The 19,207-nt window shown below is 40.4% G+C and overlaps 1 protein-coding gene across 3 annotated transcripts in view; it reads right to left on the bottom strand.

Annotated features, from left to right (window-relative positions):
* Nucleotides 1-19,207, bottom strand: part of FAT3 (FAT atypical cadherin 3) — a 1,056,928-nt gene that overhangs the window by 248,533 nt on the left and 789,188 nt on the right. For all 3 annotated transcript variants that reach the window (XM_029602305.1, XM_029602306.1, XM_029602307.1), the window contains exons 5-6: nt 14,505-14,819; nt 13,137-13,347 (exon numbers count right to left, since the gene is read on the bottom strand). In XM_029602305.1, coding sequence (XP_029458165.1) covers nt 13,137-13,347; nt 14,505-14,819 — 526 coding nt within the window. The remainder of the gene's footprint in view (nt 1-13,136; nt 13,348-14,504; nt 14,820-19,207) is intronic.

The raw sequence follows: 19,207 nt of genomic DNA, 5'->3' as shown, positions 1-19,207 counted from the left end.
GATAAATCCAATCATAAAAAACAAGTCTGGAATGACGGACGACTGGGACAACTATTGACCAATATCCAACCTGTCTTTTCTTGCAAATGTTCTTCAGAAAGCAGTGTTATCCCAGCTTGTAAATCACCTGGAAGATCAAAATATTCTCTTCTCAAATCAATTTGGATTTAGGAAACATCATTCAATGGATTTGGTTCTACGAGAGCTTGATGTAGATGAATCTTACTGTCAGATGAAATTTAATGTGGATAAGTGCAAGGTGATGCATATATTTATTTTTATTTATTTATTTAGCATTTTTATATACCGATATTCATGTAAAAATTACACATCATTTCGGTTTACATTAGAACGTGAACTAGCATATAAGAATGCATTACATTACAACAAGGGATACATTAACTGGGATAACTGGGTGAATAAAATGATGGGCTCTTATCTAGAGCCAGAGAATAAGGAGGAGAACAAATTGACTGTACCTAGTGTACCTGAGCACTGTGCAGAGTCTTGTGTCTAGGGAGACCTCATCAACTGAAAGGGACTTGTAAATAGGGTACCTAAGTGGATAGTCTTCTGTAGGGTGGAGGAGAGTTGTGAGCATGTCTTTTAGTGGAGGAGGTTTGAAGTGGAAAAGGATCAGATGAATTAAGGGAAAGCTTGCTCGAACAGCCAGGTTTTGAGTCTTCTTTTGAAGGTGGTCAGGCATTGTTCGCGTCAAAGATCTGGTGGGAGAGCATTCCAGTGCTGTGCTATGTTCCATATAGGGAAAAATAACCCATGCTATAGTTACACAATGTTAGGTTCCATATTAGGTGCTACCACCCAAGAAAGAGATCTACACGTCATAGTAGATGACACATTGAAATCGTCGGTTCAGTGTGCTGCGGCAGTAAAAAAAGCAAACAGAATGTTGGGAATTTTTAGAAAGGGAATGGTGAATAAAACGGAAAATGTCATAATGTCTCTGTATCGCTCCATGGTGAGACCGCACCTTGAATACTGTGTACAATTCTGGTCGCCGCATCTCAAAAAAGATATAAATGTGATGGAGAAGGTACAGAGAAGGGCTACCAAAATGATAAGGGGAATGGAACAGCTCCCCATGAGGAAAGACTAAAGAGGTTAGGACTTTTCAGCTTGGAAAAGAGACGGCTGAGGGGGGGATATGATAGAGGTATTTAAAATCAACTAGGGGGCACTCCATGAAGTTAGCATGTGGCACATTTAAAACTAATTGGAGAAAGTTCTTTTTCACTCAACGCACAGTTAAACTCTGGAATTTGTTGCCAGAGGATGTAGTTAGTGCAGTTAGTATAGCTGTGTTTATAAAAGGATTGGATAAGTGTTTGGAGGAGAAGTCCATTACCTGCTATTAATTAAGCTGACTTAGAAAATAGCCACTGCTATTACTAGCAACGGTAACATGGAATGGACTTAGTTTTTGGGTACTTGCAAGGTTCTTATGGCCTGGATTGGCCACTGTTGGAAACAGGGTGCTGGGCCTGATGGACCTTTGGTCTGACCCAGTATGGCATGTTCTTATGTTCTAATTGACTTATCGGCCGCCTTTGACTGAGGACCATAACCTGTTATGCCATCAGATGAGTAACACTGGGATCGACGGCAGGGTCCTAAGATGGTTTTCTTCATTTCTATCTAAGAGAGCATTCCAAGTCAAACTTGGCAACCATATCTCTGAAACTTTCCAGTGCGATACAGGTGTTCCTCAATGCTCTGCCCTCTCAGTAACACTACACAATATTTACATGATCCCACTATGTAAATTACTGCCAAATCTAGGAATAACTTTCTTCTTGTATGCTGCTGACATACAGTTTTACATAACACTCTCCAAATCCTATCTACCTATATAAAAGCAATACAACAAGAACTAAAGCAACTTAAACTAACATTAAACACTAAAAAGACTGAATTCATTTAGCTGAGTAGAAACTCAGCAATAATTAAACCACCTGTGTTAAACCTAGGAAATTTTCAAATTAATCCCTCAAATCAAGTACAACTAGATGAGAACCTTACAATGAAAATGCACATAAGTAAATTAATCAAGGCAGGCTATGCCAAGTTGTGAATATTACATCGGCTGAAACCATTATTAACCATTGCGGACTTCCAAACTGTATTGCAAATTCTAATCATCTCAAACCTAGACTCCTGTAACTCCCTGCTACTAGGTCTTCCAGCATATCACTTAAAACTACTACAACTATTACAAAATGCTGCAGCAAGGCTCCTATTAGGATCCAGGAAATATGATCACCTAACGCCCTCACTGATGTCACTGCACTGGTTACCGGTATAATCCAGAATCTACTATAAAGCATTAACAATAATATTCATCATCATTCATTCCAATAACACCAGATTGTTAGGAGTGACACTACAACCTTACAATCCTAAATGAACACTAAAATCTCAAAATAAAGGACTATTGACTATCCCCACTATACGGAGCACGCATCTAATGCAAATAAGAGATCATGTGTTTTCCATAGCAGGACCAACATTCTGGAATTCTCTGCCTAAGACACTACATATTTTACCAAACAGAAAGAGATTTAAATGTGAACTAAAAACATGGCTATTCTAAAATGCATATGGTCTAACTTAGAAACATCTGAAAACATTGAGCCACAAAGACAAGTATATAAGATTATAATAGAATCATGAAGCATAAACCAAATAAGAGAATGTAAGATTCCAAAAACAACCCATAGAATAAGAGCAAAAACTATCACTTCATTTTAATTTTCTGGCAGGGTGATTAGGCCGTAGTGCCTGTCTGCCCCAAGATAACAGGCGGGTCAAGTAAACTTTGGCGGTCCAAAGCCAAGGGGGTTGGAACAAGGCAGGGATTGTTGTGGCAGAAGTTTAATTTCAAATATTGCTGCTGGCATGGCCTTGCACCATTGGGTTGAGGCCGCAAGGGATGTAGGGAAAGGCAGGGAGGCATATGTGAGGTGAAGCAAGGCTAGGGGGTTTTGCCTGCATTTGGGAGATTTCAACTGGAGTGGCATCCCTCCCACCCTCCCTTATGTTGTAGTTTCTGGAAATTGGGATAACAGTTGTTGCTGTCGCAACTTTGGATTGGGTGGGTTGCTCGAGCCTGATTGATCTGCTGTGGTGGCCAGACAGGTAGCCAGTTTGGGTACTGAACTGGTTGGGGCAATACCTGTCTGGCGAATGGCTGTTCTGGGCATAGCTCCTTGCTGGATGGTGGCAGGATGCTGCCTAATGGGAGGGGGGGGGGGGGGGGGGCAGGCAGGCCAGGTGGCCGGTGGATGAGTTATCTTGCTGGCTTGTGGCAGATGACCATCTTTTGACTGTTATGAGGGCTCGGGCTGATTGTTGATTATTTTGTTAAATAAAGCTGCAGCCATTTGAATGTGTTTTGTCTTTATTGTGAAAAGTAATTGTAAAGGCCGGAGGAGAGAGAAGTGAAGTCCTGGTTACGCCTGTTATGTATCCTTTGCTTTATGTAACCAATCATTGTTTGTCTGTTGAGCTATAATTATGAATGTCAATTTGTAAACCGTTGTGATCTATGCATGGAATGACGGTATATAAAATGTCTAAATAAATAAAAATAAATAAAAGAGCACAGATAGAGTGGCTTGCCTGATGAGCGAAGTGCACGTGGAAAGTGTAGAGAGAGTTAAGAGAGGAGAGGTAGTGAGGAGCTGCAGAGTGAAGGCTCTTGTAGATAAGTAAGAGGAGCCTGAACTGTATGCGGGAATGAATAGGGAGCCGATGAGTGACTTGAGAAGAGGGGTTATATAGGTGTATCACCTTTGGTGAAAAATTAGTCACACATCTGAATTTTGGACAGATTGTACCAGAAGGAGATGGTTCATTGGGAGACCTGTGAGAAGCAGATTTCAATTTTCTAAGAGGGCGGTATTGGATATAATAGTCTTGCTTGGCAAGTATAATGGTAGACTGGAATGAGGTCATAATGGATTTGAAATGTACAGCATGAAGTCTGCATGGGTACAGAGATGTTCTGCAGAGCGGGCACAGGAACATAGGAAGCAAATTCTAGGGGTGAACCAAGGCTGGGATTTGGTATGGGTAGATTAAACTTTTAAATCTATGTGTCTATTTCCATGGGAAAAAGCACCAACAGAAAAAGCAGGCACAAATCGCTGTGGGCACTTTTTCCTGGGGCAATAAGCAGAGAAAAATTATGCACTTAAAGAAGAAGAGTGCTGGCGGCCTACATATGCGAATGGGCGCAGCACGAGTGAACATGCACTGGAAATTCAAATCACGCATGCAGTTGCGTGCATATGATTTAAAATACGCCTACCGCATGTAAGTGTGTACCTAACTTGAATCCGTTACCCAAGCAAACATACTTCGCGTGTCTTCCTTAGGACTTGATCAGCTTTAACGCACGCAGGTGAGTGGATTTTAAAACATGCTTGTGCGAAGGACATTCCCAGTTTTACCCAGTAGCCCATCAGATTGCTCAGTCCATCTCAAGGTCATCCAGACCCGTTTAATTCTTCAGCCTGCACTCCCCCTGGTTGACCTGGACCCCTCAACCTGTTGAGTTAGGGCCTAAAAAAGTGATTTCTGTAGACCTCATCTGGAGCAGCAATAAATATACGTAGCTAACAACCTGCTGTGTGCTGCGACCTCTTGTTTTAAAATACAGATATATATGCATAACTGTGGGCTCCGCCCTGGAACACTTATGCCCTGCCTCTTTTTTTCGCCCTCATTTTTTTGGCTCATGTATATGCATATATGCAGGTAATTAGCGGCTTTTAAAATCAGCGTCGCTTACACATGGCCCAAATACTTGTGTATATTGGCCTTTTAGCGCGAGCGACACCTTTCAAATTTGTCCCTAAGTTTTGCTTTGATTATTGAATCAAAACCTGCAGGTAAAAAGTTACTGCAGTGTTTGCACCAATGTAGTTTGATAATTTGGAAAGCAATTGCAATTATAGAAGATATTTCTGCCTGCCATAAGAAATTGAGATATTTTATTCTCAGCATTAAAACTCTTCCTTAAAAACTGGAAGAACTGTTTCTTCCAAGAGATAAGCAGTTGGTTGAATATACTATCTCTGACCTATAAATATGAAGCTGCTGCAGGCAAAAAGTACAGCACACAATTTTAGCAAATCTGAAAACCTGTAGATCATTCTGTATCCCAGCTGCTGTAACGGCAACTTTTTTTTTTATTGCATCATTAGGTAAACTTGCAAAATATGGTAAAGAGCATCCTTCCAGAAGAGTTCATGCTATGTTCACTACATAGAAATTGCAAAAAAAAAAAAATTAAAAAAATTCATGTGGATTTGATAAAAATAAATGAACAACAACAAAAAAAAATCAATGCTCTGAAATTGAGCATACGTTTTGAGCTTTCAAATAAATGAATTTTTATAACTCCGGGAGCTGATCTGATAGGACACAATAAGCAGAAGCATTGCTTATTTTTTCCCATTATGTATGCCTCACTACTTACTGCTCACAGCTGTCATATGCACTTAACACTCTTTAGTTTCTAGTGAACACATAATTGCCCTTGACGTTTAATTAAAGTTATAGAGACAGAAAAGTAGTTATGAACTGCTATGAAATTGCATTTAAAAAATTAACCTAAAAAAAGATGCCATCTCTCAATTAATATTTAATTTATTTACAGGAGTCATATATAAAAAAAAAAGAAATCAGCCAAATACAAATTGTCTGTAGAATGTTCTCATTATTGAGAAACTCTGTAATGGAATTAAGTAATAGAGTTTGGGAAGCTATGGGATAGTATTCACTTTTCAAAGAGAATGTTTCACGTTGATAAAAGGGAAAAAATATAAAACACTTCAATATAAGATTCTTAATAACCAACTCTCTTAAGGAGAACTGTAAATCACATATTATCAGATTCCCTTAAATAAGCACCACATCAAAAACGTGTCTCAGAAGTTCCCATCAGACCATCCAATGGGTCACTAACTCTTTAAAGCTCTGAAAATGTACACCTTACATCCCGTTTCCTGAATATATGATCCAATATCACCAAAAAATAAGAGTGAGCAAGTGTTCACAGCCCCTGGGAAGAGAAGCGTTCCAGCCATTGACCAATGAAGCCTCCTGGTCAGAGTGCATGTGTACCAAGAGCTAGAAAAAGACAAGGCTTGAGTGCACTGATTGAGGACTGTCCCCGTAATGAATGGGCTAGACAGAAAGGAGATTACAATTGGGAGAGAAACCTTAGGTTCAGTAGCTCCAGTAGTGGCTGCAATAAATGACTAAATCTCTCCATTAACACAAAGTAAGCAACAAGCCTGCTAGAGTATTGGTCGGACCAATGGACAATAACAAATGAATTTTAAAAGCCCGATGCGTGCATCAGTTAGAAGATGTGTGAATATGTCGGGCCGGTGCACAGCGAGTGGAGTTTAAAAGCTGCTCGGATAAGCGTGTAAATTCTGTCGTGCGTACAAATGAAAAGTTTTCAAAAGGGGGCGTGGTCTGAGCGTTCGGTGATTTTAACCTGAAATTTGCACATACATACTTGCGTTCTCCGGCACACACAGTGGGGTTGTAAAGGTTGGGGCTAACAGTGGGGGAGGAAGGCTATTAAACTAGGGAGGTTTGGAAGTCCTATCCGGTAACTGGGCGAACCGGTAAAACGGGCAATGGCGTTGGCGTGCATGCCTTTTAAAATCTCCCCACCTACTTGGTAGAAGCATTATTTGCATGCACAGGCCCGCCCACTTAAAATCGAGTGCACATGTGCGTGCGGCCAAGTTATTTTATAACATTCGCGCATAGCATCCGCACATATGCTATAAAATAGCCGCATCCCTGGGTGCGGGCCGACGAACGTGCGCACATGTGCACCTGCGCTCCAGTATGAAATTTACCATCCATGGATGTAAAAAGTATGCTCAGAGAAAAGAAGACAATAACAGAGAAATAAAATAAGATCCTTGTGTCTATCACAAAGGAAATGAAGGGGAGGATTCGCAAACTAGAATCAGGATAAATCTCAACAATTGGCACAAGCTGAAATGACAGTATTAGAAGTTTTCTTTAAGAACAAGATTTTAAACAGTACAAATCACCAGGACGAAATTAAATTTGCCCAAAAGTTCTATGAGAGCTTAAATATGAAACTGCAGGGCTACAAACAGTATATAACCTATTACTAAACACATCCTTGGTGCCAGAAGACTGGAGGGTTGGCAATATGACACCAGGTTATAAAAAACATTCCAGAAGTGACCTAATTTGTGATCATTCTGAACAAATTAGTTTAGTCCCTAACAAAAAATCATTAGTCACATAGGTAAGTATATGGTGAAAAGAGTCAATATTGTTTCTGTGTTCGGAAGTTATATTTGTTGATGTTCTTCAAGGCTGTCAGAAAGCAAATGGATAAGAGGGAACCAGCTGATATACTTTGATTTTCAAAAGCTTTTCCCCTCACCAAAGTCTCTTAATGAAATGAAATTGTTATGGTATAAGAGGAAAAAAATCTGTTCACAGAACGAACACTGGTTGAAAGCTAAGAAACAAAAGGCAGTGCTAAATGATCATTTTTCGCAATGGAAGGGAAAGTAGACAACTGAGACCTCTGATGATCTGGCCTGAAAACTGTGCTGTCAAATATATTCGTAAATTATTTCTGAAGAAGAGCAGAAACAGCGAGGTGACAAAATTTGCAGATGGAAGTTGATAGTTAAGATCTACAAAAGTATCTCTCAAAACTGAGCGAGCTATAAAACAATACATGAGTTTCATCATAGGGGATGACGACATGGTAGATGGCTCCATGAACAGATGACAGAGAGAGCCTCATCTTGAAGGTAGGTGAAGAGTTGTCTCCTTGCTTGCAGACAGGGAATTTTCTTTTCATCTCCACATTATGAAATCTGTATACAAAGCAGAAGCTTGTGGCTGCCAGAGATGTGAATGGCCATAGTGGCTCAGAGCTGCAGAGGAAAGACCAGAGAAGCTAGGCCACAAACTGGAGAGCTGTTTAACCTAAAATGGAGATTGAGTGATGTCATAAACAAGGAGCTAGGACCCGGAGTGGTTTCAGAGAGGCTGAGCAGGAACAGGTTATGCAGACCTATGGAAATATTTAGCAGGAAATATGAGGAGAGCCCAGGTTTCTGGCACTACCTTACATCGGCTCTGCTGCTAACTCAGGCAATTATTGATGGAAGCATTTGGACACTGGCCATGATTTCTGTGGCTAATAAATCCTGCCATGCTAAGCAACTGCATACATATCTACCTGCTATGACCAACTTTGGCCCTACCAAATACACTGTAATGCATGCACAGCATGCTTTGTCTAAGTCAATATTACATTACAGAAGACAAGACAGTGACATATTAGGTTAAAGAGTGTTTGATTAAAACTTAGATTTCACATATAAGGCCCTTCGGGTTGACCCTATGTGGCTGCTGTATGATTCCTACGTGAATCAGCTCAGTTTAGTAGGTAAAAGCCAAATTACAAAGTTCCATTTGTGTTTGTTGCAAAACTGATATAACAAACATTAACTACTGTTTGCTAGTAATATTCAGGAGTGAATTTTCAAAGGCATTATATGCATAAAAGTAGCCTATATTGCAGCAATTTTCAAAAGCCCATTTGCGTACATAAAGTTCTTTAAAAATTCAGCCTTACAAAGTAAATTTTCAAAGGAGTTATGTATGTAAAAGTAGCAATTTTCAAAAGACGTTTCATGCATCAAAGCCAGTTTTATGCAAGTAAATCCTTTTGAAAATTACCTCCTTAGAAATTTCTGATAAATTACTCCTTCATCACTCAGTGTGTCATTGTGAGCAAGTCGCTTAAACCTCCATATGCTCAAACATAAGGTGTAAACCATGTTACAGTGCATTCCATTTTAACTTTCCCAAAAAATGATGTTGACTGTTTAGTAAGCCTACTAGTCCTCCAGCAAACCTGATTATTTCTAGGCTATTAAATCTTGTTTTAGACCACCATAAAAAATTTTCCAAATATGATGAAAATGCTGAGATTTAGAAACCACATAGTTCTTGTCTGCGGGAAGCAAATCATCATGTTAGAAGAAGGGGCCTATGTGGTCATGAAAGTTTATATACCTCCATCTATGAATAATTCTTGCATTAGCCCAATAAAAATGTATCACAGTGTGCAAAACATCCATAAACAAGCTTCAAATGCAATCCATTTGAGCTCTAAAACCCATCTGAATATGTTCAAAAGAAAGACAATTAAACACTAACATATCTGTCTTATAGAATACTATATATACTAATAGTACTGTACAAGTAATAAAGAGTATTTTATGACAGATCCTAAAAACTTAGCCATGTTGTACTGCAATGACTTCTGTCATCAGAGTTAAGAATGAGAGTCTACACATTTTGAATCTCATCTCAATGAACAACATGAGGGTCAAGTTATCCTGGTAGAAACTACACCATGAGCAAAGGGGATATTACATCATGAACACAGCACGGACAAAGCTCTGCAGTATGAAGGAAGCAGCGTTGTCTTGCTATCGCCTGCACTGGAAAGGAAGAGACAAGGGGGGGAGGGGGGAGGAAAGACAGGGCAGAGGTTCTGGAGACATGGGCTGGGTCTAGGGAACAGAGTACTAACAGGTTCTCCTACCCTGACTGAAATTACTTCTAGCCCACCCCAAAAATCCCTGTTAGAATTCAGGCCCGTACCAAAACTGCTAAGAATTGTAAAATCCCCCTAATACACGCACTTCCTTGTAACACCAATCTGCGCATTCCACTGCCCCTGGATGGACTGGTTTAGATTGCCATCAGGATCTATTAAGGAAGCGCACTGACTGATGATTGTGCTCCGTTCCAATAAGGGAGGCACTTGTGGTTGGAATCTGCAATGTGGTGACCTAAGGCAAACTTGTACTGTGTAAAAGCTTGAGGCGTCGTTGTACAGCCATAATCATTATTTTTATTATTATTATTTTTTATTTGATTGCCATGCACTGTCAAATCTTTTGGCTGAAAATCAAAAACCAGAAATTCAAAAGGATAAAGACAAATGGGATAACAGTAATTCGGTAGCTAGCACAGAACCCCATACCTAAAATTCACATGCTGCATTTCATCCTGTCCCAGGCATTTGTGCAAATGTAATTTAATATGTTTCAAAGAGCCAGTTAAAAAAAAAAAAAAAAAAGAGGCAGGTTTGGATGGATGTATTTTAGAAAATTGTGTTTGCACTGAGGGTACCTTCTGTTGAACAGTTCTGCCCGCAAGCTGTCTGTAGAATATAGAACACCTCTCGAGCATGCTTGCCACCTTGCAGCAGTGCAGTCAGGAGCAGAAAAAGAACAAGGGTGCAGCAAAAGGTGAAGAGAAGAGATAAATGAGGGACAGCAAGTTAGAAGTACAAAATATATTTAGAAATGATATTAGCAAAGTATGACAAAAGAATTCTAAAAACACACAGGGAACATTAGCGTAGCACCAACTAGTACAGTAGAAAAAATATGGAGATTTCTTATATATATATATGCTGTTAACATGCAAAGGAGCATGCACATTATTTAATTGTTAGTTTGCTGTAAAGAATATGCTACAAGGCTCGACTCACCCACATTTCCTGCATAAAAAATGTTTGTCTAGCTTGTCAAACAAAAAAAACAGTGATATTGGAGTAAATTTTCAAAGGTTTAATCGGGGTCTATGAGGATAAAATCAGGGGATGTTGGAAGTGGTGTTATGCAGGTAGAGTGGCTGGACCCCCTAAGTGGATTTTGAGCCAGATAAACATACGCGTGCACTTTTTATTCACATAGCCACCCAATCCTCAAACACAAACCATGTGGGTAGTTTATATTTAAAGATCGGGTCTTTTATGAATATTTAGGTTTTTACCGTAATCCGCCCAGTACAATTTGTGATTGAAGTGGAATATAAAGATTTTAAACAAATCATTTAAAAAAAAACAAAAAAACCCCCCCAAAACATAAGGTGAGTTTGAGTGGTCAGAAACATATGTGGCTCACTCAGGTGGCTAACTGAAAATGTATCCGATGATATATTTATACAACACGGCTCAGTGGCTCTATGTTTGCTGAAGACGTTGTGTAAATGACCTTTTACATTTCTTTATAGACTATTACCGCTACCACTACTTATTTCTATAGCACTACTAGACATAAACAACGCTGAACAGGTAAGAGACAGTCCCCTGATCAATGGAGCTTACAGTCTAGCCAAGACACATACACAGTTCAGATTAGTTTATTTATCTTGATTGATTGCCTTTCTTACATAAAAGTAAATCAAAGCAAAGGACAGAGACCACCGGAATTTTTTATTATAGAAAGGCGGTTAAAAGATTAACATCAGCGAGAGAGCCAGAGTTTAAGATCTAAAAGCATCCTAATAAAAAGCTGGGTTTTAGGCTGGGTTTGAAAATATCCAGAGAGGACGCACGAGGCATGACTGATTCCCTCTCTGCAACGTAGATTATCAACGTCTTTGCAGTATTAATTAACCTCATTACTCCTTTTTAGATAGGAGTTTTCACTCTGTGAATGTCACCAACATATGGCATTTGGCAGAGGAAGAGGAACAAGCATGTTCCCAGCCTAATATAAATTCAAACGAACGGCAGGGAGCCGCACTTCAAATCTCCATGCTCTAAAGCACTTACACGGTCTTACTCCATAGGATTCTATATGGAAACAAGAACAAGAAAAATATATACAACTTTCATTTCAGTCACTAGGAAACAATTCTGTAATTATAAGGAAGTCACAACCCCCCCCCCCCAAAACATTTCATAAGACTCAGAGATGGGACACATGCATAGTGAAATCTGAAAACTGCCCACTTTACTTCATCCTCTCTATCTTAGCAGCGGCAAGGAGAAACATTTCCTTCACAAACCACTCATCCCTCAATCTACAACTTGCTGCAAGCTTTCTATCACAGCATATATTCACGTCTACCCACTGCACGTTACAAAGCTAATTCTAGCCAAGGCGAGGGTCGGGGTTAGGGGAATTCTGAAAGACCTGCTGTCTGGATAACACACCACAGTCTTCCTCGCCTTAACGCTCCAGTCAGCAAGTGACCTAAATCACGGAAGCACAAAGACTGCTTCCTACAGATCCTGATTGCAATTGCCCATGCATAAAGCCCTGGGGGCATGGGGATAGTAACCAACCTTGCCTCAAACAAAAGGAAGTGATGCCCCTGCAAACGCTGGGCAGACAAATTTAACTTGTGCCTTATTTTACCCTTTCTGTAGGAGTCAGCAGGAAGCCAATTTCCAAAGTAGCCTTTCTACCTATACTAGGAGATCAAATGATGAGCATAAGTAAGGAGGGTTAGTGGGTTATCCATAACGCATTTCAGTATCAGTTATTCTGCTTTAGACTAGCTCTTGTTAATCATTTTCCTTCCCTCTTCATAAACGAGGGGATTTTCTAAGGGGTTCTAGGCATAAAAATAGCATATATGCACACAAGTAGCCAGTATTCACGCATGTGCTATTTCACAAGCATCAAAAGTACACACTTATTTTAGGTTTCACAGTGCAAAAAAGAGGTGGCCTAAGGGTATTCCAGGGCACATGCGTGAATACTGGCTACTTGTGTGCTGTAGTTACACGATGTTAGGTTCCATATTAGGAGCTAGATCTAGGCTCAGTGTGCTGTATCTAATACCCTTCCCTTGACCATGGGTTCCATTGGTGGGGGAGGTGGATGCGAGTTTTAAAAAATATAGATGGTTGGAGGAGCTGGACTTTTTTTTTGATAGGCTCGGGAAAGAAGCTGAAGCAATTGGGGGCGGGGTTGGGGGGGGGGGAGACTGCAGAACAGTAACTTAACAAAAGGCGAGAGCTGCAATCTCCAAAACACATACTAAAAAAAAAGTACTGGTCCTTTGGAGCAGATCATTTTATTTTCCGCCACTTATCTCCCAAATATCTGCACTGAGAACAGTTGGCGTTTGGGATTTTGCTTCTATATGCCATCTAGAGGACAAAAAATAATTTGGGTGAATCGAGCCCGTTCATTTTTATCTTGCCGTGTTCTACTCTGCAAAAACCAAGATTCGGTCCTTTCGGGTTTCTGTGGTTATTTGCAGGAACTTACCTACGACATCAAACCACAGCGGGATATTAGAGGGCTGCACTGTGACCACCCCCACTATCTCGGTCACCCTGTCGCTTTCCATGACTGTGAAGTTGTAAAATGGGTCGTCAAACGTTAGTGGCACGGTGGAGGGGGGCGGTTTCTTGATCCACTCAATGTGGAGGCGTGCGGTGGAGAACTTTTGCGGACGTCCATTGTCCACTGCCTTTATCTGTCGCAAGTGGAGAGAAAAAGAAATGGTGAAAAAAATGGCTCAGCATCTGCAAACGCAGAAAGTTGAATCTGATATTGTAATCCTGCATGTCAGGATTTCTTCTGTGCGCAAGATACAGCGCTGACTCAAAATCATGGGCAAGACATACAGTATATGTTTATTGTGTAAGAGGAGTTTGGTTCAATGTTGTGCTCGAAGAGACGGCCCTGTGAACAAATACAGAGAAGGAAAGAAAAATCAAAATGGACAAAAAAAAAAAAAAAAAAAGGGTGAGCTTCATGATTTTGTTGAACTGCCAACTGAATCATCTGCCCAATATTTTTGATAGCACTGCTGCTTGAACACGTTCTGACATATTGTTTTCTAAGTCTTAAAGATGTAAACAATTCCCACATCCAGCCACAATAACAAAAAAGCCCCCCCTGATCTCTGAGAAGCTTTGGTTTAATGAAAATACACTCCGTTAGCATGTATGCTGCATCCTTTTAATTTGCGGGCATACTGCCGGCATTCATCTTGATTCACAGTAAGTTTCTCTTTCTAGCAGCTGTGATCATTGCCTTTCACAACATGGCACAGTAGGGGGGTAATTAAAAAACAGCCCGCCTAAATTGGGTGGTAAAAAAAGCAAAACCAAAAACGTGTAAAGTTACACCAATTTTCAAAATAGATTGATGCCTATAAATCCACTTTAAAATTTATCCCACAAAAATTTCCATGTGTGCAATTACACTCAGTGTTACAGGCGCAGAAAATTCTCGGGAAAATGTAGGTGCGTACTTCTGAACACTGAAAAGCATGCACGTAAAATCCAAACCTCCTCCTCGACTCCACCCCCCGAAACACCTTTTCTCAGACTGCGTAAACTTATGCGTGAACAGGCAGCACATGTGAAAGTTCACCCTCATATCGGGCGGGCAATTTTGTAAAAGGCCAAGTCTGTGGGTAAAATGCTGTTTCGCCTGCAGAAATGCCTTTGAAAATGACCCCCTGGGTGTCTGAAGGCTCGCTTCTTTAACAAGCATTCGTTTTCTGTTTCTATACAGATTTGTCCACCTGTCACTCAGTAATACCCCCAAGGACTGATGACTAATTACAGAACAGCAAATAATTTGTGAGCACCGTACACGGAGTTGTGGGTAATACATCCTTACTGTTAAGATGTCATAGCTTCCCGCCGAGAACTGCTTTCTGGAAGACACCATCCCAGTCTTTGGGTCAATGAAGAACTTTCCATCCTCATTGCCGTCCACGATGCTGTAGGAGATCTCTGCGTTCGGGCCTTCGTCTCTGTCGAAGGCGAAGGCTCTGTAAATCGGCTCCCCTCTTTTCTTCCGGTCTCTCTCTGGAAGTTTGATCTGATACACTTTTTCGGGGAACTGAGGTTTGTTGTCGTTCTCGTCGAGAACCTGAGCCACCACCCAAACGGTCGACTGCTTGGGAGAGACACCGCCATCCGTGACAGTCACCTGAAATCAAACGTGAGATTATTAAATGAAATCCTTTTCCATGGTATGACTGTAGGCAGGAGACACGTACTTCATGAAAATATGGCGTGTTTAGCACTCTTTTCAATTACTCAATCATTACCACTAATCTCACAGCTAACTAATCCAAATGTTTCATATTACTGAAGATTACACTCAGCTGCAATCCATGACAGTATTTTGCACATACAGAGGCATATATAGTACACACGTCCTATATTATTAAGTCCATGCAAAGAAAAAAAACCATTACTGACCCCTTACAGATCTGTAAAGTCAATTTTAATCTGAATTAACAGAGTCTAAATCCACCAGCTATGTGACACTGGGAAAATGAAGGCATTTAATATATACTATGCAGTCCCTAAGGGGCATTCAGACATATAGTGGAAGTTTTGGCATGCTTTCAAGATTTTTAATCTACTATATTTCAAAAAGAAATAGACATCCCAAAAGCTTGTTTTGTTTTTTTTTAAACAGGAAGCATCTACTTTACTTTCAATTATTCATCTGACATATCAATTTGAAGAAAATCAAAAGCTACATCTTATGAAGGCTGGCTGAGAAAACACTGCCTATTGATACACCATTGCATCTGGTCCTTCCTATCCATAACTAGAGTGCAACTTCTCATACCACCGACCCAGCTGAAGCATTAATAGTCTAAAAACACACCACGGATGCCGTTCTAAATTCGGAATCTAAGCATGGGGGTAGCTTGCTTATTACGGCAGTTACTACCCTAAACCAATTAAGCCTGATACATCACTTTGAATGCATATACAGCGTTACTCTCTGCTTCAACGGCAGGGGGAAATGTGGAAAAGAGGATTTGCATTCAGACAACAACCAACAAGGACTGAACACAATCTGGGTAAACAAATAAGCGTGGGGTAGCTTGCTTATTATGGTGGTTACTACCCTAAACCAATTAAACCTGATACATCACTTTGAATGCATATACAGCGTTGCTCTCTGCTTCAACAGCAGGGGGAAATGTGGAAAACAGGATTTACATTCAGACAACATCCAACAAGGCATTGATCTGTGCAGTCTCAAATCTGCAGTTATCAAACCAATCCTTAAAAAGAGCAGCCTAGATCCTGAAATCCTTGCTAACTATCGCCCCATATCAAACTTATCGTTCATAGCCAAAACGATTGAAAAAGTAGTACACACTCAACTTGACGACTATCTTGAGACAAACAACATCCTACCTCCAACTCAATATGGATTCAGAAAAAACCTAAACACAGAATCTCTCCTTCTCTCCCTAAATGACATAATAATAAGAGGCTTTGACAAAGGTGATAAATACCTGCTCATCTTCCTTGACCTCTCAGCTGCTTTTGACACAGTAAACCACAATATACTGTTAGAACGACTGACTCAAATCGGCTTAACTGACACCACCTTACAATGATTCTCTTCCTATTTATCTGATAGAACATACCAAGTTTTAATTAATAACAACCCATCAAAAATGATCAACCTCAACACTGGAGTTCCCCAGGGATCAGTGTTATCCGCCACCCTATTCAACATATACCTTCTTCCCATCTGCCAACTACTAAAGGAAAATGGAATCACACACTTCCTCTACGCTGACAACATTCAGCTTCTAATTCCCATCCAAAATTCGATCGAAGACACCTACAAGAAAATCTCAGATCTACTTATCTCAATTAAACATCTACTAAATTCTCTGAAACTCATAATCAATAACGACAAAACTGAAATAATACTCATGGACAAAAAATCCAATCCAACTCCGCCACCCCTGCCTTTACTTCACAAACAAATGAACTCTAAATGAACTCTAAATGAACTCTCAGCCCCGACATCAGAGTGCCTCCGGCGCAGCGTGACCCGACGGAGTCACTTCCCAGTCGCAGGTCGATGACGCGGTCAATGCGACTGGGGGGGTGGAAGCTGACTCAGGCAACACGCCGAGAACGAAGGAACTCGCCCGGGCAGGAACAGAAGGTGCTGCCGGAGTGGGAGCTTCAGGGACCTCAAATCTTGAAGCCTGCCTCGGAGGGAGAGATGAGGAGGCTGCTATGGATGGAGGTCAGAATATATATCTCTCGGCATTATCGGTGAGTCCCCAATATTGCCACCTAGACCGGAGGCAGTGACTCTTGAGTCACTGTGGGACCTGGTGGTGGGCCAAGGTCAATCCATGAAAAGACTAGAATTAAAGATGGACTCCCTAAATTATAATTTTCAACAAAAGATACTTGGAGTTCAGGAGCAGGACACCGAGGTAATAAATAAAGTTTCAGAGACTGAACATAAAATTCAGTCTCTTTAGGCTGTTAATGTGGCTGTAATAAAAGAACAGATGGCCAGTTCCAAACATTTGGAAATCCAGGAAAACAACATCAGGCATTTAAAATTTGCGAATTATGAATTTCCCTAAAGTTGCTGGAGAGATTCCCTTTACTACGTGAAAAAGACTCTTCAGAAAAGGTCTTGGATTTACAGATGAAAATATGACATCTATTAACTTTTGTAGATTTCTGAATAATAATAGACCTTCTACTGCAGGGACTGCTCCTGTATCAATTATTTCAGCGAATTTAACCAGCTTCTTAGAAAGTTCCAATACGGATGTATTAGAAAGGAACACTTTACTAGTTGCGTTTATTTCTGTGCTTGACCTGAATAATGTGATGCGTAATTTCTTTAGAAAATTTCCTTTAATGTTTTATGGTCAAGCAATAAGAATATATCCGGATTTAGCTCAGATAACCCAAATTAGGAGGAGAGAATTTCTGTCTTTAAGGCAGGATGTTGTCTCTCTAGGATATTACAGATAACAAAAAGTTCTCTGATTTTTTCTTTGGAGGGTTCAGCCAATACACAATTATAGACTAAAAAGGACCAAAAGCACCTCTCTTTTTTTTGGTTATGCAAGAAAAGACATTCTTTTTGGATTTATCCACTAATATGACCTCATATAGGCATTTTTTGGAGCCAATTTGAATGAGTGTGCTGCATAGCAAGTAGTATATTTCGCACTACCACAACACGGTCCGTGTTTCGGTTCTCCACCTTCTTCATGGGGCCATGATATTAGTTGCTCAGTCAATGTTCCGTCTTCTGAGAAATCCGTCTCTTCAACCCTCTCTAGGATATACATTTGCACTTCGTTATCCCTGTAAGTGTATCCTTAAGAAAGGGGATGACTGTTTTATATTCTTTCAGATAGAACAACTTCGTCAATTTGTGGATGCCCGTAGGCCTACCACCTCTTCTCCGCTTGATTAAGATAGGGTTATTAAAATGTGATGTCTCCAGTTAGTAACCTATGTTAATGTCACTGTGTATAAATATAATTCCTATAATTTCTCTCACTTAGTTTTCCTTTGCCTCCCCTCTTGCTTTCCTTTAGGGTGTAACGTTGTTAAGATATTTAAAAGGTAGATGATAAAATGGTTTATTTGCCTCATAATTTATGATATGAGTAAAAGAGACTGGACATATGGATTTTTCTTTCAGGAAAAGTAATTTTTCCTTAAATTCTGATTAAATTTTATATCCGGATGTAAGAAAGTCTACCTATATATTTATTTTCTTGTACTACTTTTTTGAAAATGATAAATAAAGAAAAAAAAAAAAGGAGATGTCCCGTGAAATACCTGGGATTCACTTCTAGGGAGCCACCCATTTGTGCCTTCATTTGAGCTTGGGGGTGCAGCAGGTGGGGGAAAACCCTGGAAATTCTGAGGCATACAGAGGTAGGAGAAAGACATATTTTAAATAATAATTATTGCTTGTAATAAAAATGTTGGCCACTGGATGCTAGTTCTTGATAAGTGAGCATTGGGTAATCTGATGTAATGTGTTTGAGGAAAATATGTATCTTTCCCTTTAGGGTTTGGTTTTTTTTTCTATTGGATCCCAGGTTTTGAAGTAGGAGATATAAAAGAGTTGGGATTTGGTGGGTTTTTGCCCTTTCCTTCCCTGTCCTCCCTCGTTTAGGCTTGGAAGGAGGGACCTCCATGTATGTGACCACACTGGAGTACCCAGCCTATAGGTTGGAGGGCCCGGGGACATTCCAAGTGGAGTGGGATCCTGCAGGGCCTCTCCCCTCAAGAGAGAGGCCAGAGGCCGAGAAGAGTTGAAGGAGATGTGCTTTCAGGGTTGGAGTGGAAGTCAATGAGTACCAGAGTGGGTGAGTTAACCCAGTAGGGAACGGCTCTGTAGTATGTCTTATGAGTGGGGTCCATGGAACCTAGTGCAGAGGGAGTTTGCCATCATGGTGAAGTGGAGAGGCCAGAGTGGGGAATGGTGATGTCCTCCTCCTGAGGATTGACAGAAAAAAGGGACAGAGCAGGATGCTGTGAGAAGAAGGAATAGTGTTC

Source organism: Rhinatrema bivittatum, chromosome 5 (assembly GCF_901001135.1).
Source record: "Rhinatrema bivittatum chromosome 5, aRhiBiv1.1, whole genome shotgun sequence".
In the NCBI taxonomy this organism is placed as follows: domain Eukaryota; kingdom Metazoa; phylum Chordata; class Amphibia; order Gymnophiona; family Rhinatrematidae; genus Rhinatrema; species Rhinatrema bivittatum.
This window is presented reverse-complemented; position numbering and strand designations above follow the sequence as displayed.